A 23767-nucleotide genomic window follows, 5' to 3' on the forward strand; every position below is an offset into this window, starting at 1 on the left:
AGAAAACATACTATTTCCCAGCATGCCATCTCTATTGTAACCGCATTGCTGAGCACACAAACACACACACACTGAGTTAACTCACAATAGTCTCCATGTGGCATCTCATCCTGGTTCCATTGCGCAAAACTCCCATTGATTTCAGTAGGAGCAGGATTGGGCCCTTTGTTTCCATAGTTCCCAAGTCAAAGACTAAAAAGAGAAATAATTTCTCCTGACTCTCTCACTTGCCTGGAGATGAAAATATAGACCCTGCAACCAGGGGTGCTGGAACAATTTGTATAATGGGAGTGCTGAACCAAACTGTAAACCCTGTATATGATGGAATCCACTTCAAGCCAGGGTGCAGCAGCACCCCCGTACTCCTAGTTTCAGCACCTCTGCCTGCAACATGCTGAGAGCCCGTAGCTCAGCAAATAAAGGAACAGGCTTAATTCACTGCCTTTTCTCATTAAAATTGGGTACATTTTGGTAGCTTTAATGAACTGTTGTTTACATCTAAACATCACTGCTCCTATGGAAAAATAATTATCCTGTCTTGGTGTTGCATGTAATATCTGTGTGAACATGTATAAACTGCATCCCATGTGTACAGCATAAACAAATATGTATATATATACCCAGACAAAAGCTACTGTACATATTTAGATTTTAGGCAAAAAGCAGTTCTCAATCATTGTGTAATTTCTAAAATGCCCAAATCACAGCGGTCTTTCCAAACTCGTTTGTGAAACACAGCAGCTTACTCAAGTCCATATGAACAAGAATAATGTAGCATGTATATTTTGTAGGTTTCTCTTTACATTTTACACACTGGGTGCCAAGAGCCATAAAACCCAATTATCCAAATTGGTGGGTGGAGTGGAGAAGGGAAATAGAAAGGAAGTGTCTGTGGTATAAAAACGCCTAGAAATAATAATCCATGCAATGCCAAGAGGGATGGATGAGCGATTGTTATTAAACTTTTTCTCTCCTTGTTCAAAAATCCTAAATAGTAATGGAAACACCATGATGGGGGCTTAAAAAATAAAAATAAAAAAACAATGGGCTCAATTCACAAAAGGACTTAGGAGCTTAACTGCCACTTTAGGTGCCTAAATCCCAGAATCAGGCAACAATAGGATTCACAAATCCCATCCCAGTCCCAGCTGCCACCAAATCCTGGAGGTGCCTAAACTCACTCAGCACCTAACTTTTAGCAGTAAATATTCCCTGGGCACCTATGAACATGCACACTGCAGCCCCACACCAGGCGTCCAGATACTTAACCCCAGAGTGATGCATGAACTGAGGAAAGACAGGAGTTCCTCTGCCTAACTTTCCCCCAGGGCACAATCTGGTAAACATCTTCAGAGTTTGCCTACCGGATTGGGCCCCTACACATGAGCATACACAAAATGGCTGGAGGTGGGCAAAGAGGAGGCCCTCCTTCCAGTGTTTTAGCCCAGTGGTTAGGGTGCTTATACCTGGGATGTGGGAGCCCCCAGTTCTAGCCCCACCTTCACTAATGGGGGGTGGTGGTGGAAGAGTTTTGAACTGGGACCTACCACCTCTGAGTGCCCAAACCACTGGGCTTAACGTTATGTGGGTGGTCTTCCCCCTTAACTCCCAACATCTTGCTAAAGCAGTGTAGATAACCCTAAGAGAGGGTTTGCACCTGAGAATCACAAGCCAAATGAGGTACCTCCCTGCAGCCCAGACTTCAACACCCATCTCACTGACAGGGATCAGGCTTAGCACTCTCTCCCCCCCTAATTTTGGCATCTCCCAATGGCTAGCCTGGGCGAGGAGCTGCCTAGCCTGCTGGCTTTTGTGAATCCGATTCTGAGGCGCCCATCGCCCTCCATTCACTGTACAGGGAGCCTAGGCCCTGAACTCAGGCTTTGTGAACCCTAGGGAGTTTCTAGGGACCTAAAAGTTAGGCGTGATGATGCTGAGGATTTTTGTGACTCTAGCCCCATGTCTCCATAGTAACCTGCATTACAAAACACTATGCCCAACAGGGCAAATATTGCTCTCATTTTCACATACACATTGGCCTCAATGGAGTTGCACAGGTGAAAATGAAGGCTATATGTGTCCCAGCAGATATAGGGAATGATTTTAACATAAGATCCCTGCTTTCATGGGTGCAAATTTGCAGACATACATTTACAACAGTCACATGTTAATACTGTGATTTTTGAACACTATCAAGTAGACAGACACATAGGACCAAATTCGCTGCCCATGGAAATGGGCAAAACTCAGCTGAAGTAACTACAGCTGTGTCCATTGACAGCAGCAGAGAATTTGCCACATAAATACCACCATTTATGTCCGCAAATAGTTGCGGGTACAAAAGTGTAATCACAATTTTGCACCTTAAAAATCAGGCTGGGTTGGGAACTTTTTTTTAAAAAAAATCAGGTCTGTAGCGTTTAGCTGGTGAAGCTTATTGATTGGATAAGCCATCACCCTTAGAAATAGGGAACAAGCTGTACATTAAAGATGTAAAAAATACAAAATCGGAAACATAATATGGTCCTGATCATATTTTGACTTGTTCAAACTTTGCAGTACATTTGTACAGCTGTTTAACCTTATGTTCACTGCTTTCTCATATGCAGTATTCTTTTAAATGCACATGGGTAAGTTGCTGCTATTAGCCAATTCCTGTAACATTTCCAAATTTGCTTACCAACACCTTTAAGGCCAGTGACCCTTAGCAAAGGGGCTTCCAGTTTAACCTCATTCCAATGTGAGTTTTGTTGTGTTTATAAGACTCTCCATCAGTACTTTCATGAATATATCAATCCATGTGATGCCCTCAAGCATTTGTAGCCTGCACACACAATTTCTAAATGTCAAATAAACTTGGCAGCTCTTTATAACATCTCTAGTGCAGATCAATCCTGTGTTTCGTTTCAGAAAGCCAAATTCTTTGCAGCAGCTTGAGTGTTAGTTTTGACTTGCTTCTTAGCTGAGTGGTAATCTGTAGAATAGCAAACAAACAGAATTAGAAACTGCTGAAGTGGTGAATGATGTTTTAAAGAAATGTCAGGTAGGCTTCTCTAAGGCCCATGAGGGAACAAAACTAATACCTTTAGTATGTTCCATATAAAGCTGTGTAATACCAAACAAACAAAGGAAATGTGCTGGCTTTTATTCAGCATAGATCAAAGGACGTTGGACTCTCTTATATAAGCTGAGCAATGTGACATTTTACTCTCTGACTTTTAGATCCAGTACAGTAGTGTTTTCTGGTCAGAAATAGTTGTTTTTCAGTGCTCTTTTGCCACCTTAAAAAAGATCTGCAGTTTAGAATAACATCAGAAGAATTATAATTATGCTGAACTTTACTAATAACATTTTACTTATTACATCAAATAAGAACTCTAGGAAGACTGCATATAACCTTGCAATAACACTGAATTATTATTCATTCTGTACTCAGAGAGTAAGGGCTGTAATTATGGGGAAAATATTCTGTATTTTTCATCCATAGCAAAGTGATTTAATTCCTGCTTCAAGTGCAAAACTCAACCTAACAACAGAACCATGACCGGCTTTCCATAATTTGTGGAAACACTAAGCAGTGATTTTTTTTCTAATACAGAAACAAAGACATTTTTCAGGTAGTTAACAGGACAAATTTAGCTGAAATTAAATTGAAAGTTTACTCACATTTACAGGCAGGGAGCCACATCCTCACCTGGTGTAAACTGGCTCCATTGGCTTTAATAGAGCTATTCCAATTTAAACCAGCTGAGGATTTGGCCCTCATGATGTTTTAACTTCACTTTCTCGCATAACCAAAATGGCAATGTACGTAGTAAATATTCATGGAGTCCTAGCAGCCTACGGTTGTATTCATTTCTACAGAGAATACTACTGGCAGAGGATACTCCCTGGAATTCTATAGGTTTTCACAGCCAAGTTCTGCAAAGACAATCCTGCATCCAATTTCATTACGTTCTGTTGGTTGATTTATGATGAGGCTAATATGTATAGTGATGACCCAAATTAATACCACATATTGTTGGGAGTCTGAGCAGCTAATTTATGAGGAAGAAAAGGCCTGCAAATGTCACAAGAAGTTCTTGGTGGGGAGGAAGGGGAGAGGAGTAACAATAATAAGTGGGATATCTGAGTTCTCACAAAGTATAATCCTCACAACTGTTAATTCTTCTAGTCATGAGACTTTATATAGACACTGTCCTCCAGTTTGTACTGGGGAGGAGAGATATATTGTGGATTATACTTGGTGGGTCAAATTCATAAGTGACAAATTCGTAAGTGTTATCCTCACTTTCATCAATGGTGAATTTTAGCAAGGGTAAAATTTTCAAAGGCATCTAAGTAATTTAGGAGCCCAAGTTCCAATTTCAAAAGGGACTTGTGCATGTAGAAGCCAAAGTCTTGATGGAAGTCAGTGGGACTAAGGCTTCTTAGGACCAGATCCTCAAATGAATTTAAGTGCCCAACTCACATTGATTTCAATGGAAGTTAGGGACCTAATGCCTTTGAAGATCTGGGCTCTAAGTGCCTAAGGGGATGTCTATACTAGAAATGCTACAGCAGCACAGTTGCATTGCTGTAGTGAAGGGGTTCTTCCATTGCTGTAATAAATTCACCTCCTCGGGAGGCGGTAGCTAGGTTGATGGAAGAATTCTTCATTAACCTCGTGGTGATGACACCGGGGCTTAGGTCGGCTTAAATTCATCTTTCGGAGGGGGGGGGTGAATTTTCACACCCCGAGTGATGTAGCTAGCTCAACCTAACTTTGTAGTGTAGACTAGTCACTTTTGAAAATTTTACCCACTATCTTGAAACCACTAGTTCAGTAGATGGACCTAACCTCACTCCCTGTGCAGACACAGCTGAGTCAGCAGAAAAGTTCTTCCACCAACCTAGTTACTGCCACTCAAGGGAGGTGGCTTATCCCTTTCCATCACTGTAGAAAGCACCTACACTATGGCACTCCTGTGGCATAACTGCAGTGCTGCTGCAGGACCCTTAGTGTAGACATGACTAAACTCAACTCCACAGTGCTGTGAAAACAAAAGGATGAGAGCTGCGTGTGAAAGTGGGAGGCTGGTTCTGCATGGAAAATGTCTTTCCTTCCCTTGGCTCCTTCTCTAGCTCCTGCCACTGATGCATCTTGAAATCCGGCTTACAAAAAAGACAGCTCACTTCAGGTCCTGGAAAAGGCCAGAATAAAGCCTAGCTGTATTGTAAATCTGCAGCTGTGAAGCACTCTCATGGAATCAGAACAGAGGCTGGATCTGATGGTATGCATGTGTCAAATGAGCTGGGAATATGGCAAAACTGCATTTTTACCGGTTAATTAATTCTCCCTGCCCAAGGAGTCAGATACAGTGAGAAAGCTTCAGTTCCTCCCACTCTGGTGGCTCCAGTGTCCACAGAACCCATGTTGGTTTTGAAGACATTGATATTTATTTAACCAGACCACTGCTGTCTTTTATAGTGTCAATTAAATGCACCATTGCAGGAACTTAATGCAAAGCGTTACTGAGTTCTGCTTGACTAAATGAGATAGCAGATACCTGTGTTCAGAACCCGTCTAAAGTTTAGTCCACACTCTCTGGGATGACAGAGGTTGGGGAGTGTGGCACAGAGAGTGGGTTTGGTCCCTGGGGGTAGGCATCACTCTGGATGACTAATCCAGCTGTCACATGGATTAGTCACATCTTGTTCCAGAGGGAGCAGAGTACAGATCTTCTGAGTTGATGGGAGATTTTGATGTACTGTTGAGGTGGTGATATGGAGGATAAAAGGGTGCTTGTGAGAGAAAGAGAGAGAGAGAGAGAGAGAGAAATTGAACAAGCTCAAAGTTCCACCAAAATAGGCAGAATATACATGATTGACCTGATAGATCAGTTTCACTGCGTCCAGAATTCTTGGGGGACCAATTTCTACCAACAAGTTTTCTCTTGTAAAAACAAATATGGGAAAGTGTTAAGCTGTGCAACTTAGTGTTTTGGTTTCCACATCCCCTGTTGAAATGTTTGTTTACCCGGCAAACAGAATGGAAGAAAATATCCCTTGGAAATATTTGCATAATTTGCTCTTACACTGCTAGACAGAGATTTACAACTGAATGGTGATACCCTCCAACTGTCACAACACTGAAGCCTGAATAACGCTCCTGTACTCCTACAGTTATATTATACTGCTAATTAGTTAATGCCTGCAAAGTGCTTTGGAGATGAAAAGTGCATTCATTAAGCATCTCTGTCCTGTGCTCTAGTGTAGGATTGTCCTCTCATCACTAAGCTGTAGTCCATTCTTGAACCTCTCTAATGATGGTGACTCATAGATTCCAAGGCCAGAAGGGACCACTGTAATCATCTAGTCTGACTATTGAACTTCCCCAAAATAATTCATAGAGCATATATTTTTAGAGAAAAATTCCAATCTTGATTTAAAAATTGCAAATGTTGGAGAATCCACCATGGCCCTTGGTAAGTAGTTCCAATGGTTAATTAATCTCACTGTCAAAAAATTTACATCTTATTTCCAATCCGAATTTGTCTAGCTTCAAAATCCAGCCATTGGATCATGTTAGATTTGTCTGTGCTAGATTGAAGATCCCATTATCAGAATTTGTTCCCCAAGTAGGTACTTATAGACTGTAATCAAATCACCCCTTAACCTTCTCTTTGTTAAGCTAAATAGGTTTTGTTCCTCAAGTCTATCACAACAAGGCATGTTTTCTAATACTTTTATCAACCTTGTGGCTGTTCTTTGAACCCTCTTCAATTTATCAACATCCTTTTTGAATTGTGGATACAACTGGATGCAGTATTCCAGCATTGGTCACACCAGTGCTAAATAGAGAGGTAAAACAACCTTTCTATTGCTACTCGAGATTCCCCTGTTTATGGATCCAAGCATCACATTAGCCCTGGTGTCATGTTCAGCTAAATATTTACCATGACCCCCTAAATCTTTTTCAGAGTCGCTGTTTCCCAAGATACAGTTCCCCACCCTGTAAATATGGCCTGTATTCTTTGTTCCTAGACATATACATTTACATTTGGCTGTATTAAAACACATATTGTTTGCTTGCACCCAGCTTATGCCATAGCCTCTCCTGGCAAATTAGTCTACTGTCTGATCTGCATCACTATTCAAAAGAAGTTTCCTAATGTCTTAGTTTAATTATCCTTTTTGACAATTTCAGGCTGGTACTTCTCATTAGGCTCCCACTTCCCCTCTCCATATAGGCTAGAAAGAATCCTGTTGTTCAGGAGTCCAGGACTACCAAAATCCCTGTGTGAATAAATGAAATATAATCAGGATAAGATATTCAAACGTGCTCACTCACAATTAGGGCAGATTTTTAAAAGATCTCAGCTGCCATTTATCTATAAAAATAAGTGGTGAGATTTTCAGCATGCTGCGTAGCATGCTGGGTGCTGAGCACTTGTTTTATAGCCTGGCGATAAGTGTCATCCTAGACGTGGCTGGGTGCTGAGTACTTTTGAAAATTTTGCCCTGGTGTCGGTGCCAAAGGGTATGTCTACGCTGCGGCTGGGAGGTGCGATTCTCAGCGCAGGCAGAGAGATTTGCACTAGATCTGATCAAGCTAACGTGCTGAAAATAGTAGTGTTGACGCTGTGGCACGGCTGGTGGCTTGGGTTAGTTGCCCAAGCTCAGACACAGAGCTGAGTGGTCTTGGACTTGGGTGGGCAACCCAAGCCACTGCCCATGCAAAAATGTCCACATTGCTATTTAGCAGTCTAGCTCGAACCCAGTGTAGAAACATATCCTAAATGTGATCTGAGCTCCTTTGAAAAGCTGTCTCTAGTTATGTGCTTAGCACTTCAAAAGCTGGCCCTTTCTCCCTTCCTGCCAAGTTTAAGACTGGTCTGCTCTTACAATTCCTGGATGCATTCACTCAGTATCCAATCCAAACTGAAGTTAGCATGAAAACTGGCAACCTTCTCTGGTTCCTGTTCCTCCTCCCCTGGCTCTGCTTGGCCCACTGTGTCTCAGACAGCACTTTGGGAAGAGCACATATGGCTAACTACACAGATCTATGAAAAGAATTGGAAAAAGTCATACTGTCTTGCTGGACAATCCAATTTGAGATCCAGGCTACCCTTGGACAAGTCATCTTAACTATTCTTCATCGCCCCCTTCCCTTTAGTTGCCTAGTCTCTCACACTTACACTAAGGCCAGGTCTACACTACCCCCCTAATTCGAACTAAGGTACGCAACTTCAGCTACGTGAATAACGTAGCTGAAGTTCGAAGTACCTTAGTTCGAATTAGTTCGAACTTACCTTGGTCCACACGCGGCAGGCAGGCTCCCCCGTCGACTCCGCGGTACTCCTCTCGGCGAGCTGGAGTACCGCAGTCGACGGCGAGCACTTCCGGGTTCGACTTATCGCGTCCAGACTAGACGCGATAAGTCGAACCCAGAAGTTCGATTTCCAGCTGTCGAACTAGCGGGTAAGTGTAGCCAAGGCCTAAGGCCACATCTGCTGTGCCATTCTAGCACCATAGTGTAGGTGCTTCCTTCACAGATAGAAGAGGGGTTTTCCATCAGTGTAGTTAATCCACCTTTCTGAGAAATGGTAGCTCGGTTGATGGAACAATTGATCTGACCATGTCTACTCCGGAGCTTAGCTCCACCTAACTATGGTGTTCAGGATGCAAAAGTTTACACAGCCCTGAGCACTGTAGCTAGGTCAATCTAATTTTATAATGTAGACCAGGCCTAAGTTTGACAAAGCAACCATACCCTTATTTGGCTTGGTTTTCAGACTTCTGAGCATTCACAAATCCCATGGATGCCTATGGAAACTGCAGGTGCACAGCCCTTTTGAAAATCAGCCTAATTGTCTCATATGTAAACTGCACGTGATAAGCTCCCTTAACCTGTGTGCATCAGGAATGTCATCTGATTTATTTGAAGTGTTTTTTGTCTAAGACGAGGCTAGTTACAGGCCTATCAGGATTAAATTCCTGTGAAGCTCTCAGGGCTAGTTCTGACCCACTGAGCAGCATAGAGTACAAATCTCACACACCTGTCAAGGATGTCTGTCTTCGTTTCTTCCCTGCTTGGCTCTTCTTGCCCGACATTTTCTTGGCAACTTTGGGGTGCTCAGTCAGTGTCACTGTGGCAAAGTGGTGAGCCTTGACCTCCTTGACTATACCCTGGTTCAAGGGCTTCAAAGGCTTGCGAGCCTCACCCACCACACAACTGTGGTAAAAGGCCGGGACATCATGGCTCTGTAGTTCTTCCCACTGCAGGAGCCCCTCTGCTGGTATGTCTTGTAAGAAGTCAAAGTTCCACTTCTGCTGGGCTCCCTCCATGCTGCTGCGCAGCATATGCTGGAAGTCCTGCTGCAGCTGCTCATGATCCACGGGGCCAAAGAGGTTCCTTCGTACACGGTTTGCCTTCACTGGCCTCCACTCCATTTGCTCTCCAATCTGCCGCTCACCAACGAGCGTACAGAGCAACGATTCCCTGCCAGAGATAGAAAGATCATCAGACACATCAGGCATCACATGCTCTACGGGGGATGTAGCAAGTGTTAGGGTATTTCTGATCCTCTTCCAGGAAAAGTTGGGAAACTGTTTGGGAAAACTTCTGCCAATCTCCAATCTTCATGGAAAACTCTCATTGACTTCAGTGGACTATGTTGACTGGAGCCTCAGCCGATGTTGTATTTGCTGTCGAGGGGGAGGAGGGCTTCTCCCTCTCTTTTTTGTGGGGGGCTTCATGTAGAGCTAGTGAGTGGGTTGGCTTGTTCATCATGGAGACTGAGGCTTTGTCTTCCCTGCTAAAAAGCTGCATTTTTTACTTCAGGGTAACTAACAACTGTGAGCTATCCTGAGGTAAAGACAGTGAAAACCAGGCGCTTTAGTTTTAAACTTCCTGGGGTTGACCTCACCAGTTTACTTCATGGTAAAACTAAAATGTCTTGTCTTCACTGTGCTTCTACCTCAGTATAGTTCAAGTGTGTTACTTACTCTGAGGTAAAAGCACAGCTTTACTAGCAGTAAACACAACGTTCCTGAGGAACAATGGAAAGTTGACCCCAAGCTTTTGGGGTCAGGGACTGTCTTTTTGTTCTGTGTTTGTACACCTAACACAATGGGGTTCTGGCCCATGACTGGGGCTGCTAGGTAATAGTAATAATAATACATAACAACAACAACAACAGAGTGGACAACAATACAGAGGGAGAACAGAATGCACACTGGAGAGGAGGGGATAAAAACATCCCATTATAAGTAGAGGGGATAAAAAAAAAAGAAATCTTAGGATGGGGAGAAGTGACAAAGCCAGTTATTTTATTTTAACGGGGCTACTGTTCTGATTCACTCTCTGCATTAGCCAAACTATTAGCTGAAAGAAACTCAAAAATATAACCCTTTTCCTGCAATTTTTTGTTCTCTCTTCTAGAATAAAGTGGGGAGAGGGGAAGGCTGTTTTCTATCTTTAGATAAAAATAAAAGCAAAACACCGTCTTTGTCTCTCTAAGGGCAAATCCTATCTCAGTGTTGGTGAGTGCAGAGGGCTCGCCACACAGCACTCCCTACTGTGCGGGAGAGGAGGGATATGATTTGTGGAAGCTGCTCAGGAATTCGGTTCAAGGGCTGCCTATGTGGTGTGTTGGGAGGTTGGGGACAGAGCAAAACTGAGGGGAGATGTTCGTGGGGGTTCATAGATTTTAAGGCCAGAAGGGAGCATTATGGTCATCTACTCTGATGGCCTCTTGCATTACACAGGCCATAGAACCTCACCCAGTAATTCCTGTATCAAATCCATAACTTCTGGTTGAGCCTAGAGCATACCTTTTAGAAAGATATCCAATTGCTTTCTCTACATGGATCACTGTTCTCCCATGGAGATGGAGGCAGAGGCAGCACAGAGGCTAATGCGGCCTTAGGGATCCATTAGCGGCTAGCCACGGAGTGGATCTAGCTGCTGCCGCTCTGAAATCTGGAGGATATACAGAGTAGGACACTGAGAAAGGGTAAGTGATTTGTCCAAAGCTGGGCACACAATCAGTGCAGAGCCAGAGGACAAAATAGTTCCAGACTCCCACCTTCTCAGTCCACTACTAGCCCATGGTGCCTCTGTGTGTGAAAATATCTAGTATATAAACAAAATATTGTCTCTAAAAAATGGTTTTCATTTATTTTTTCTTTTGTGAGCTATCACTGAGCCCTCAGTGCCCGTAAAGGAGAAGCAGCTGCAAATACAGCAACATAAATAAACCTCTGGGTGGTGTCCGAAATCTCAAAAGGCAATTCCACTTTACCTAGCAGTGCTGCTTTTCATTATAGCTAATAACCATCACACTGCTGCTCTGTCCCTTTTCCGTCTGGTGCCAAACTTCCAGCCGTTTAAACTAAGTTTACTCAAAGGTGATCCATCAACATTAGGAAAGGACAGGTAATGAGTGCACTGCAGGAAATAATCTTTTGCATTAGAAACTTTTCTCATCTGAACTGTAAGTTGGCTTTGTGCTATACTTTGCAAAGACAAAATATGGCATTTCTCAAAAACATTTTTTGACCTTTGGTAATAGCATTTTTGAATCTCTTAAATAACATTAATTAGAGAAGAATCTGCCTCGCCCATGTCTATGATTAGAGGAACACAGGAGTAGCTATACCACATGGGAGTAGCGATCTAGTCAGCCCAATATCCTATCTCTGAGGGGTAATTTCAGGTTGGGTAGATGTACGTGTGCTAGCTTTGATGGAGCTAGCATGGTAAAAATAACAGTGTAGCCATGGTGGTATGGGCGACAAGAGGGTCTAGCTGCCTGAATGCGTACTTAGGATCTCGGACAAGATTGTAATTGGAGCGGCCACAGTGTAGACATACCCTGGGAGTGCCATAGCATGAGCCTTGGGAGCCTGCGCCTGCAGACCCAGGCTTTGAGACTTGCTGCTGCGGGCTGTGTAGACTTACCCAGAGCAGCCAACACCAGCTGCTTCGGAAGAAGTGGGTAATTCTAGAATAACCTTTCCCTAGGGAAAGTTTCTTCCTACTGCCTTCATTCATACTTTGAATCATGAGGGGTCATACCATTGCCAAACTTGTGGCATATTTGATTGCTGTAGATGTTTTCATTTATCAGGGGGTAGCCGTGTTAGTCTGTATCTACAAAAACAACAAGGAGTCTGGTGGCACCTTAAAGACTAACAGATTTATTTGGGCATAAGCTTTCGTGAGTAAAAACCTCACTTCTTCGGATGTTTTCATTGTTCATATAAATATCTAGAGTGGAATCCTAGCCCTACTGACATCAATGGGAACTTTATCATTGATTTGAATAGAACTAGGATTTCACCCCTAACATTTCTCTAGAAACCTGCTAAGCCTTGGATACCAGAGGTACGTTGTGGCAATGAGTTCCACATGTTAATTCTGCATGTAAAACCCTGTGTGTTACAAACCTGCAAAAACAAAATAATCTGAAATACTTTCTACATACAACATATTTAGCACCTTGATCTTTGTGGTCAGTACAGTTCAGTCTCTCGTGACCACTGATTTTTGTGAGTTGTACTTACAACCAGTGGGCCTGTCCTCTCATCACTGGAAATTTTTCAATCAAGTGTGGATGTTTGTCTAAAAGTTATGTTCAAGTTCAGACAGGAATTAATTCAGGGAAGTCCAATTGCCCGCGTTATACTGAATGTGGGACTAGATGATCACAGTGGTCCCTTCTGGCCTTAAAAATCTATGCATCAACCCTCATTCATGCAGTGTCTTTACTCACACAAGTAGCTCCATTGACGTCAGCCTGAATAAGTAAGTGTTGAAGAACAGGGCTCTGCATTAGTGGTGGCCATTTCTAATTTCCCTCTGGTTATATGTCAACTAGAATGGGTCAACATTTAATTCATATTTCTATAAACATTTTTCTTTTTGCCTCAAAATTTTGATGGAACATTTTGTCAAAAATTTGAATTTCAAAATAGTTCAACCAGCTCTTATCAATGATCAAAACACTGAAATAATTTTTTGGGGGAAAAAAAGTTTGGATGGAATATTAAATTCTCATCCTTACGGAGAACTGTTCCCTCGGTATAATAATGATGTGTGTGTGTTTTATTTAAAAGTCTAGTTGGAAAGTCTGATTTTTTCAGATACACAATATACCTATTAGGTAGTGTGGTCTACTGCACAGAACACTGAATTGGACCTCAAGAGTCTTGGGTTCTATTCCTGACTTTGCTCTGTGTCTCAGTTTCTCCATCTGTAAAATGGGATAAATATACTAACCTCCTTTGAAAAGGGCTTTGAGAACTGATGATGAAAAGTGCTCTATAAGAGCTAAGTAAATTATTATTATTACAGTGGGTGGCTGCCTCTTTTTACCTTTTCCAGAGGAATACAAAGGCATAACCACCTTCACTAATTTCAAAGTACTCTGACCTCTTCTCCTTTCTCCCTAGTTTTTGCCTAATGCCTGCCCCTTATCTGCCTCCTTCGCAAAGGCATGTGCACCACAGTCCGTCCTTGCATGGCTCACCCCTTGCACAGATTCAGGACAGCAGGGTGGGGGCTGGGTGTGAGTTATTTTCCATATCCTCAGACACTAGGTAAGGGAACGGCTTGACTTCTCCAAGAACAGCTGAACGGATCTCCCGCAGCCGCCAGTGCTGGGGAACGAACGAAACACGTATTCCAGTTGCAATCGCTCTGCTGTTCACACGGTTCCCATCAACAGGGGCATCAGGTTTCCCCAGCACCCCTGGAGCTGCGGCCCCCAGGGACCCTTTACTTCTGTGTCAAAGGAATGAGACACCGTCCCCGTTCCTTTCCTGCACTTTCGCAGGGAGGAGCATTTGATACGACCCTGCATGGCTGCAGAATGTAGGGGAATGGGAAATCTATGTGAAATCTTCGGCAGAATTTAGGGGAAATGTAACCTATATCCTTGCAACTAGTCAGCCCCCTTAGAAGGAAGAGAATCATAGGGATGGATCCGGATTTTTGTAGCACCCTCTTCCAGCTCACCTGCCCAAGCAGGGGAAAATCCATAGCTGGAGGGAACCAAATGTAATATCCTGTTGGACTTTTGGCTCCTTGCACACAGACAAGTACAAATACGCACCTGATTGCACACACACATATTCTGTATTTGCTCTGGGAAGTCAAAAAGGCAATTAACTTTCCTGCCTTTGTTAAGCTAACAAGCCATATCTTTCTCTCCCAGCTACAGACTTTACATGGGGCGATTAAGGAGAAGACAAATGATAAGGACAAATATAAATGATAAGGAGTCTGGTCAGCAACTTTGCAAAGACTCCCCCCCCCCTTCGCCCCCTCACGAGTTAGCACTGGAGAATAGGAGCGCGCTGGGTGTACCGGTATTTCGCCAGCGCCTTCGATACACTTGCGAAAAGTTAAACAACTGCGATTCGGAGTCAAAAATAAAACCAGTTCCCCACCAAATGCTACCGGGGAAGATGCAATGCGATTGTAACTAGTTACTCTCGCTACCATTGCTACGATTACTGTCGGGGCTACAATTCTACATTTTGCGAAGTAATTGTAAAAGAAAAACAACAACAAAGCAGCAAAACCAAAAAAACAACAACCAGCCCCCCCCCCCCCAATACAAATAAAAATGTATTAAATTATACAATAATCGGAACAATAAACCCCGAGGTTGCTTCTCCCCCACTAAAAAGCAAACCAACCGTTTTTGCTTTGCTACGTGCTCGCTGGGACCGTCCCGAACACCGGAGTGACAGGCAGCCCTGACGCGGAATGTTCAAACACTCTGGGATCCGTGTCGAAACGCGCCACTTTTGCCCGGGAGGCTGCAGTGGGGGGGATATTCCCAGGACATCAAGCCTAGAACATCACCGGGCGCGCCCGATTTGTAAACAAATCGCAAATGTACTTTGATTCTTTCCGTTAGACTTCAGTTACCCCCCGCAAACATAAATCAGACTGGACACATTAAGAGGTAACGAATAATTAATTACACGGGAAAGACACTCCTAGTAGCAAAGGAGGGAGCGGGGAGGGAGGGACGGGACCTGTCAGCATGGGTGATGGCAGGAGGGAATAATAATCAATTAATTAGTGGGACAGATCCTGATCTCAGTTACTCCAGGGTCATTCCATGAGGGAATTCCACTCTAGTCCGTGGCGATCCTCTGGAGTGACACCTCACACGAGCGATCAGCATGTGGCCCCTATTACGTATAGTTGCAAAGCAATCCATCCAATCTCGTCCTGGGCAGCGCTGTTGTTACATACTTACTCATCCCACTCTCCTGCTCACACAGCGGGGTGGAAGGGTCAGACCCGGGAGAGGACTGCCTGCTGAGTGACGAGGGGTTAGTTTTGGTTTTTGATTCAGGTGTGTTTGTGTTTCTTAAGGAACAAAAACTGAAAAGAGGGTCGGATTTTCCCCTGGGAAGATTCAAATTTTCCACGTGAGGCCAGATCTGAGCGCCCATTTCCCTCCGCCTCCTCCTCCATCCAGGCCCTATGGTTGCCTTAGACTTCACTCCAGCGACATCTCCAGTCCCAGACAGTGTAACAGACCGCCCATCCCTTCAGAGTCACAGCCACCGGCGCACACACGCACACCGGAAAGGCTTTAAACAGCGTAAGATGGAGGGGAGAGAAAACCAGATCAATCATGTACAGAAACCAGATGCTCCAAGTGTCGTTAAACAAGTAAAACTAGGGTCTGTATGTGCGTCTCCCAAGTTTAGTTAAGCAGGGTCCTTTCCCCAGTCCTGGGAATTGGAATTTGGACTCAGACTGAGACTGAAATAATCAGAGGATGCAGTCACTGCTGTATGGGGAATTATTATTATTAGCAGCAGAAATTATTAATCTACTCAACAAGTGAACCCTGGGGCTATAAGCACGGTAACAGCAGTTCTCTGGTTATTCGCTTCTATAAACCTTTTGCGTTAGTCAATTTCGAAGTGAAGATCACTTACATTTAGGGGCTCTCGCTGCTTGTCACTTTTGCCTCTCTCACAAGGGATTGCTTGCTTTTCCTGCACGGATCTGGGGCGCAGCTGCCCCGATGTGGAGAATGATGGCACTTGTCACTTCCAAACTTCACAGAAGAGTCTTGCTTACATCCAGATGTTTGGTTTCCCTCCCTCACCACCTATCAAAGGCTGCCCAGCAGCAGGGAATGACTGAGAGAGGATTTATCCTGCTGCTGTGTGCTGATGGCTGCAGAATGGACAGATTCCGTCGTGTACTGCTGCTCTCTTCTTCATAGTGTTTTCCCCCCTCCACCGCCCCCCGCCCTCACTGCCTCATGTGCAGTTTGTAAAGCTGTTGCTCTTCGGCTGATTAACTTTCACATTCCGGGCTGCTTTCCAGTCGCTCGCTGCACTGGCACGTGTCTCTGCAACGTGACTGCTTCCCCACCAAGAGCTGGTAGTTGCCAAATAGGCCAAACCTAAGCCAAACACTTGCAGTCAGTGAGCACACTGCTGTGGAGGGAAAAGAGGAGGAGGAGGCGGAACATCAACCCAGGAGGTGGAGAAAAAATTAATCCCAGAGAGTGACTCAGGATGGGACAGTTTTTCGCTGGGATGTTTTTGATGCCAACTACCTTTTGGGAAAGGGAACACCATCAAGTTGAAATCGAGTCAATTACAATTAAATAAATTGTTTCAGCCACCAATCCTGCCGCTCATCTTCTTTGCTTAGGTGGAAGAAGGGGGGAGGCGGGGTATCACAATCACATTTTCCTAGTTTTTTTAAATGTTTTTTCCTCCCTGATTGCTTATGAAAGATTCATACAAACAACAGAGTCTGCAGAGGAGCAAGGGAAAGTGACTGTATTCAAAGAGCTTTCAAATTCACAAAGAAACGCTGAAAAAAGATACATTCTTTTTTCTCTCTAGATTTTCAGGTATAATAATCTTAGGAATTATTTGTCACAACAGGAGGTAAAGAATTTCAGATAAAAATGTGATTTTTTTAAAGTTGTCATTATCATTTTCAAAGGGATAATCCCAGGTTTTTTCCACTGAGATTTTACCATATTTTCATGTTTCCCCACTTTAAAAAAATCTTTCTACCCCAATTCATTTAAATACATATAGCTCTATTTAATAGTAACAACACCATTGGATTGTCCAAAGTGTGCAAGGTGCTTTACCGACAAATATGAAAATAACATCCATACCCCAAAGACCTATTTTGCCCTCTAAATGTCCATTTTGGCATCTGTGTTTATTGATGGCACTTTTGGTGCCTATGTTTTGGTGTCTATGTTTGTTGATGGCACTTATCAAGGAGAGATTGGAAAACCTGCATTTATTTTAAAGAAAGGGAGAAAAATCTGAGTTTGGGAAAACTGATAATTAAAATAATGAATAGATCTTTGATAATCACAATGAAATGTAGCTATATATTTATATATAATCATAATCAGCAATATAGTACCCTGTGTTTTAATAACAGCACTTAGATAGAACTATTTCTCTTCAAAGTGCTTTACAAATATTAACCTCCCAATGTCCCTGAGAAGTAGGTAGGTAGGTAAATATTATCCTCATTTTACAGATCAGGCTATTTATCGGGGTCAAAGTGTTAAGTGGCTTGCCTCACATCAACAAGGAACTTGGTGTTCACCGAAGAATTACAGCTCTGGAGTTCTTGGCACTCACTCGTCAGACAAAAATCTGCTACTTTTTGTTTTCTACTTCTCATGAATCTTTAGCTTGGTGTTCAAGAGCTGGGAAAGGGGGAAGAATCTCAGAGCACCAGAAGCTTCCTTTTGTTTATTGTCAGGCAAGGCAGGTTAAAGGGACATAGGTGGTCCCATGCAAGTATCCTCCTCAGTAGTGGATAAAAGAGGTTTTGAATGGAGAGAGAGATAATGAAATGATATGGGACACAAAGGCCACTCCAGTAAACTCGCTGCCGTAGATTTGGTGTAATCATAATTAGCCTTGTTCTTGCCAAAGCTCTAAAAGTTTCTGCCATACTTTTATTTTCTACCCCCTAAGGATTCACACACCGGAATGCATATCAAAACAATAGTTTAAATGTCCCATTTCAAACCCATCTTTAAACTCTTCTGGGGAAAGCCTGATACAATATTTTGCATTGAAAAGTAAACCTGGAGTGACTCAGGGTTGGATTGTCCCCTCTTGCAGTAAAACCCACGGGAAGGAATGGAGGCAGAGGAAAAGTCAGTGATATTCTCCCACATTGTTCTTTATTGTACAACAGGCTGCTGGATTGTCCCACCATCTTCATAGAAGCCAGGCTGGAGCATTTTTCTGGGAATCTTCAAAGGGTTGCAGGTGGTATGACGTGTGTCTCCTGCCCACCTCAGGCTCTGATTCTTATTTCTGCCTGGATCCTAGCTCTGTGGAGCATCCTATGAAGTCCTAGGAAGGGATAGAGATGATGACATGGAGGAAGGTGGTTGACTGCAAAGGAGGGTTCAGACTAGATCTGGAACTCAACCACACACAGATCTTGGGTGTATGATCTGGCTCTCAGTTTTTACCCAATTTCACTTTCAGGTTCTCATGTACCACCACAATGTTGCAATGTCTGAGGTGCAAACACTGCAAAGGAGTGGATGCTTTATGTTGTAATTGCAATTGAGAAAATCATGGAAATATGATTTTAGGTTTTGAGAAAGTTTGTGGAATTTTTTTTCCTTGTATATGTTTTTGAAAAGAAAAACCTAAAAGTTGGACTAAATTTGACCTGAGATTGGCCTCTTGACAAATCACAAACTATAAAGTCATATATTTAATTAGCAGAGTTTGTTTGTATTGCCATCTAGGTACAGTAATTATCCATTGAAATAACAATGTCCTTTATATAAGATCTTTGTTTGCTTTGCAAGAATTTGAACTGTTCGGAAACTTGGAATGCCTGTTCTAACTTATTGGATTTTTATGGAAGCTCAAATTAGCAATTTAGTTTCCCACATAATTGCATGTCATCATGTGCCTTGTCTTAGACACACAGTAAGTGCCAAACATTATGAGTCATATTGTATCTATTTCAAATCATCATCTTATGCTTAACAAAATTACAAAGGTAATTCACATTTAAATATCAAGGAATTCTCAAAGTTCCGCTTTGGTTTCACAACTTTCTTATTCCCCAGTGCCATCTATTCTGAATTTTTTGGGACTGTCATAATTTTGAGGGGTCTATCGCTCACCCTGCAATACTAAGGCCCTATCTACATACAGATTTTGTACTGTATAGCTATGTTGGTTAGGGGTGTGATTTTTTTTAACTTATAACATATTGAAGAAAGGGTAAATTGATAGTAATGAATATAAATCAGAAGTTAGGAACTATAGAAAATTGATAAAGGAAGCAAAGGGACTCAAATTGAAATCTATGGCCAGCAGAGTTAAGGACAATAAGAAGACATTCTTTAAGTACATTAGAAACAAAAAGAATCCTGGCAATTGTATTGGTCCATTACTGGATGGAAATGGTAGATTTATCTATAGAAAGGCAGAAGTGTTCTATACTTGGGGGAAAAACAGATGATGTAGTCATATCATGTGGTAACACTCTTTCCATTCTACTAATATCTCTGGAGGATATTAAACAGCAGCTACTAAAATTAGATCTTTTAAAATCAGCAGGTCCAAGTATCTTACACACAAGAATTTAAAAGAGCTGGCTGAGGCACTTGCTGGATTGTCAGTGTTGATTTCCAATAAGTCTTGGAGCACTGGGAAGTTCCAGAAACCTGGAAGAAAGGTAATGTTGTCCCAATATTTAAAAAGGGTAAATAAGATGACCTGGGAAATTATAGGCATGTCAGTCTGCCATCAATCTCAGACAAGATAATGGAGCAGCTGATATGGGACTTGATTAATAAAGAATTAAAAGAGGGTAATATAATTACTACCAATCAACATGAGTTTATGGAAAATAGATTCTGTCAGACTAACTGGATATCTTTTTTTTATGAGATTACAAGTTTGGCCGATAAAGGTAATAGTGTTGATGTAATATATTTAGACTTCTGTAAGGCCTTTGACTTGGTACCACATGATATTTTGAGTAAAAAAACTAAAAAGATATAAAATGAACATGCCACATATTAAATGGATTAAAAGCTGTCTACATGATAGGTCTCAACACGTAATTGTAAAGGGGGAATCATCATGGAATGGGTGTGTTTCTACTGGGGTCCTGGAGGCATCAATCTTTGGCCTTATGCAAAACAATATCAGTCACATGGTGCTATGTTCTTTGGTCATTCAGACCAGCACTTAAAGGTGGCCTATTCATTTCAGGACATGTTAGAGTTCTAGCATAGAAAAAAATCTGGTATGGATGTCTGCAGCCTCAAGTCTAGTAGAACATTGCCAGAATATTTTTCTCACCTGTGTTATACAGAGTAAGTTTTAATCTCGGCTTCATATTTTGCCATGCACCTAAACAAAACTGCAGTTATTGTTCTGGACTCCTCTCTGTCTTGTATTTACAGGGCCGCCCGGGGAGGGGAGGGGCAAGTGGGGCAATTTGTCCCGGGCCCCACAGGGGCCCCCACGAGAATATAGTATTCTATAGTATTGCAACTTTTTTTTATGGAAGGGGCCTCCGAAATTGCTTTGCCCCAAGCCCCCTGAACCCTCTGGGTGGCCCTGTGTATTTCACAGGCAAGCTTGGAAAGGAATAGCTTGTGCTGTTGTAAAATTTTGTTTTTTACAGAAGTGGATCCTTAGGGTGGCTTCACTAGTTCTTCTTTCTGAGAAGCAAGACTTCTTCTAGGGGAGAACAACTCAGTGCTCAACCTGATCCCTGTTGATCACAGCAGTAATTGGGCGGGAGGCCTCCTAGTTGCCAGGTCAAAGGATCAGAATCTTTTCCTTTTGCCTACAACCATGCAGAATGGTGGCATGTTGCCAGTGTGGCCAGAATGCAGTGTACTATGGGTATTCTCTGCTTCCCAGGGCCCGTGAGGGGTGGTGGGAGGGGTGGAATGGGACCCAGAATGTATGTAAATTAGAAAACCCTAGAAGCAGCCTCTAATTTACACCAGAGGTTAGGCAGACCTCTGCATATGGAGAGCACAAGGGTGGTTGAAGACTTGTTTACATGGGGAAAACTGACCTTCATAGCTATTGTGGAATAACTATTCTGCTACAGCTATTCCAGAATAGCTCCCTATTCTGAAATAAAAGAGACTTTATTCTGGAACTACTTCGTTTTGGAAGCCAAGTAATTATTCCAGAATAAAATCACTTTTATTATGGACTAGAGTGTCCACCTGGGGGAGTTATTTCAGAATAGCTAAATTATACCAGAATAGGTATAGCAGAATAGTTATTCCAGAATAGCTATGATGGTCAATTTTCCCCATGTAGACAAGATCCTAAAGTCACTTTTCCCTCCTCTTTTCTGTCCTACTCCAAGCACAAGGATGGTATATTTAACTAGAATCCAGCTGCTTTCATGAGCAAGGGCTTAACTAGTGCTTGCTAGAGGGAAACTAGAACTCTGCCATCTCAGAAGGAGGCATTGGGAAACCCAGTCAACTGCTAAAAGTGACCATATGTCCCAGTTTCACTAGGCCAGTCCCAATTTTTTATTTAACCAATCAGAATTTTTGGAGGGTTGTTTTTTTTTATAATTTCACAATGTTGGTTTAAGATGATTTGCTACACCACCTCGTATTTAATCTGTTATTTCTAGGGACACACTGTCCAGTGTCCAAGAGCTATGAACAGCATTTGGAGCAAAGAGAAAAGTCAAACGAGCATCCATGCTACCCAAACTGCCCATTGGCTCAAACTGAATGTTAGTGACACTTGTTCAATGTTTCATAATAAACTCCTTCAGAACAGGGGAAAACGGAAAGATGCTGATCTCACTATGAGAAGCTAGTTAGCAGTAGGGACAGCAGGATGCCATTTTGAAAAAGAAGGGTACTTTGTGTTTTCTATGATTATTTCATGTTGCTAAAATTGTCACCAGAAAAGTATTCTGCTTTTTTACTTTTTAAAATATGGCCACCTATGCTGGACCCAATATCTTCCCATTTATTTTATTAGCCACCTTTTTTAGGTAGCTCTGGCACATCCCAAACCTTCACCCGAAGTGAGGTGAAGCTGTTAGACAGTAATTGCTGCTCTTTAAGGCCAACGTGCACCCCATGGAGCAGTTAGTTATCGGAGCACTAAAGAGCGTATTAAAACACTAACCATAATGTTTTTTGGCAGCCTTTCAACGGCTTTTATTTTCCAGCTAAACAATACTTAAGATCCTGTATGCTGCAAGTCAGCCCAGAGTTAATTGTTTAAACCTGTTTTAAAACCCTTTAGGATATGGGGATACAGTGCAAACACTGCCAACCCCCTGCGGGTTGATGACTCAGCGAGAGAAAGATGTAGTGGGTGAAAAGTCACATATAAAACCAGGGCTTGAGACTTAACCATTGTATCGTCCTTCTCTTTGGGCTCTGGGATCCTCCTGGGTTTGCAGTAACAGAACCAAGACTGTGCTATGGTCTGCCTGATCTGCAGAAAACCACTGCAAATAATTTTATTCTGTAAGTTCTCTGATACTTCCCGAGTGTGGAATGGGCCTGAGATGGACCATTGGACCTGACCACTCCGCTTTGGGGAACTTTATTCATTAGTATTATTTAGCTTTTATATGATATTTTATTTATTAATTGTGTCTAAGGGCCCCACTGGGCCCTGTACGAACACTTATTAAACAGATAGTTCCTGCACCAAAGATCAATATAGGAGCTGGACCCGAACTTGGCAGTTAAGGTCAAGCTCTGAATGTAACCCTTTGACAGACAGTTCTATGAAGAACTGGGGTTTGTCATTGTGCTACCCAACTAAGATCCAACGTGTTATTAATATAGCAGACCCGATATCTCTTGGCTATATTGTTTCTAATCAAAAAGCTGTTTTCTGTGGGCGTGGGGAGCAAATACACATTCACAATGTAAAATCAATGTGAGAGAAACCCCACAATTAACATTTTGACAAAAGCCTGTGTCCATGATGTGAAAGGATATTGATGCTGGGGTAGGAGGGAATACTTTAGAGGAAAAAAAAAAGGCCTAACATTTTATGCGGGTCAGAGATAACGAGAGACACGAGTCATCCAAAAGTCTAATCAAATGGGTTTCCACCATGTTAGTCTAAATGAGGACATATTACCAACGTAGTCTTAACCTACTAGAGCAGGTTATAAGAAAGGAGGAACTCTGATGACACACACAAACCACTGGAATATGTAACACCTTTCTGAGAAACTGACCCTTTGAACAGCGGATCAGACAATAGCGTTTTCCTGCTAAGTCACTGGCGATATTTTGCTATTCTGTAACTTAAACTTAGGAGCTGGTGTGATGGGGTGTCCACACACAACCCCACACAAGGGGTTGGAGGGGTAAATGAGGCCAATTAACCTTAAGCTGCACCTGGAGGAAACCTAGGGAGTGCAGGGTACTAATTGCAGATGAAGTCCAGCTGGGAAGAGTAGCTGGGCAGGATCTATAAAGAGAGGAAGTTGTCATGCTCAGGGAGGAGACCTGCATTGCCTGAAACAAGGAGAGGAGAGCAGTAAGGGGAGAGTAGGAAGGAGTCCAGGGAAGGAGCAGTAAAGGTTGGGAGAGTAAAAGCCCAGAGCTGCTGGGTTGAGGGTCCCTGGACTGGAACATGGTGTAGAGGGCGGGCCTGGGTTTTCCTACCAGCCACAGACTATGCAGTCGGGAGTGGAACACCTAGGACAGTTTGCCTCAAAGGACTTGTGATACCTTGGAGG

General features: G+C 42.7%; 1 protein-coding gene and 1 long non-coding RNA gene across 2 annotated transcripts in view; both read right to left on the reverse strand.

Annotated features, from left to right (window-relative positions):
- Window positions 1-2894: 2894 nt before the first annotated feature.
- Window positions 2895-16456, reverse strand: LOC117884239 (cyclin-dependent kinase inhibitor 1-like). Its single transcript, XM_034784476.1, has 4 exons — window positions 15958-16456; window positions 9042-9484; window positions 5550-5784; window positions 2895-2974 (listed from the first exon to the last, which is right to left on the reverse strand). Coding segments are annotated over exons 1-3 (546 nt in total). The 5' UTR covers window positions 15960-16456; the 3' UTR covers window positions 2895-2974; window positions 5550-5683.
- Window positions 16457-16922: 466 nt separating this feature from the next.
- LOC117884253 overlaps window positions 16923-23767 on the reverse strand; it is an 86106-nt gene continuing 79261 nt past the window's right edge. Inside the window, exon 4 of the long non-coding RNA XR_004647532.1 lies at window positions 16923-18381. This is a non-coding gene — a long non-coding RNA (uncharacterized LOC117884253). The remainder of the gene's footprint in view (window positions 18382-23767) is intronic.

This window comes from Trachemys scripta, chromosome 1 (genome assembly GCF_013100865.1).
Source record: "Trachemys scripta elegans isolate TJP31775 chromosome 1, CAS_Tse_1.0, whole genome shotgun sequence".
Lineage (NCBI taxonomy): Eukaryota > Metazoa > Chordata > Testudines > Emydidae > Trachemys > Trachemys scripta.

Excerpts from the sequence above, each read along its gene's own strand:
- LOC117884239 (XM_034784476.1), bottom strand. Across the intron at positions 5,785-9,041 it reads AAGACAGACATCCTTGACAG|CACCCTTTTATCCTCCATAT; the intron begins GTGTGTGAGATT and ends TTCTCTCACAAG.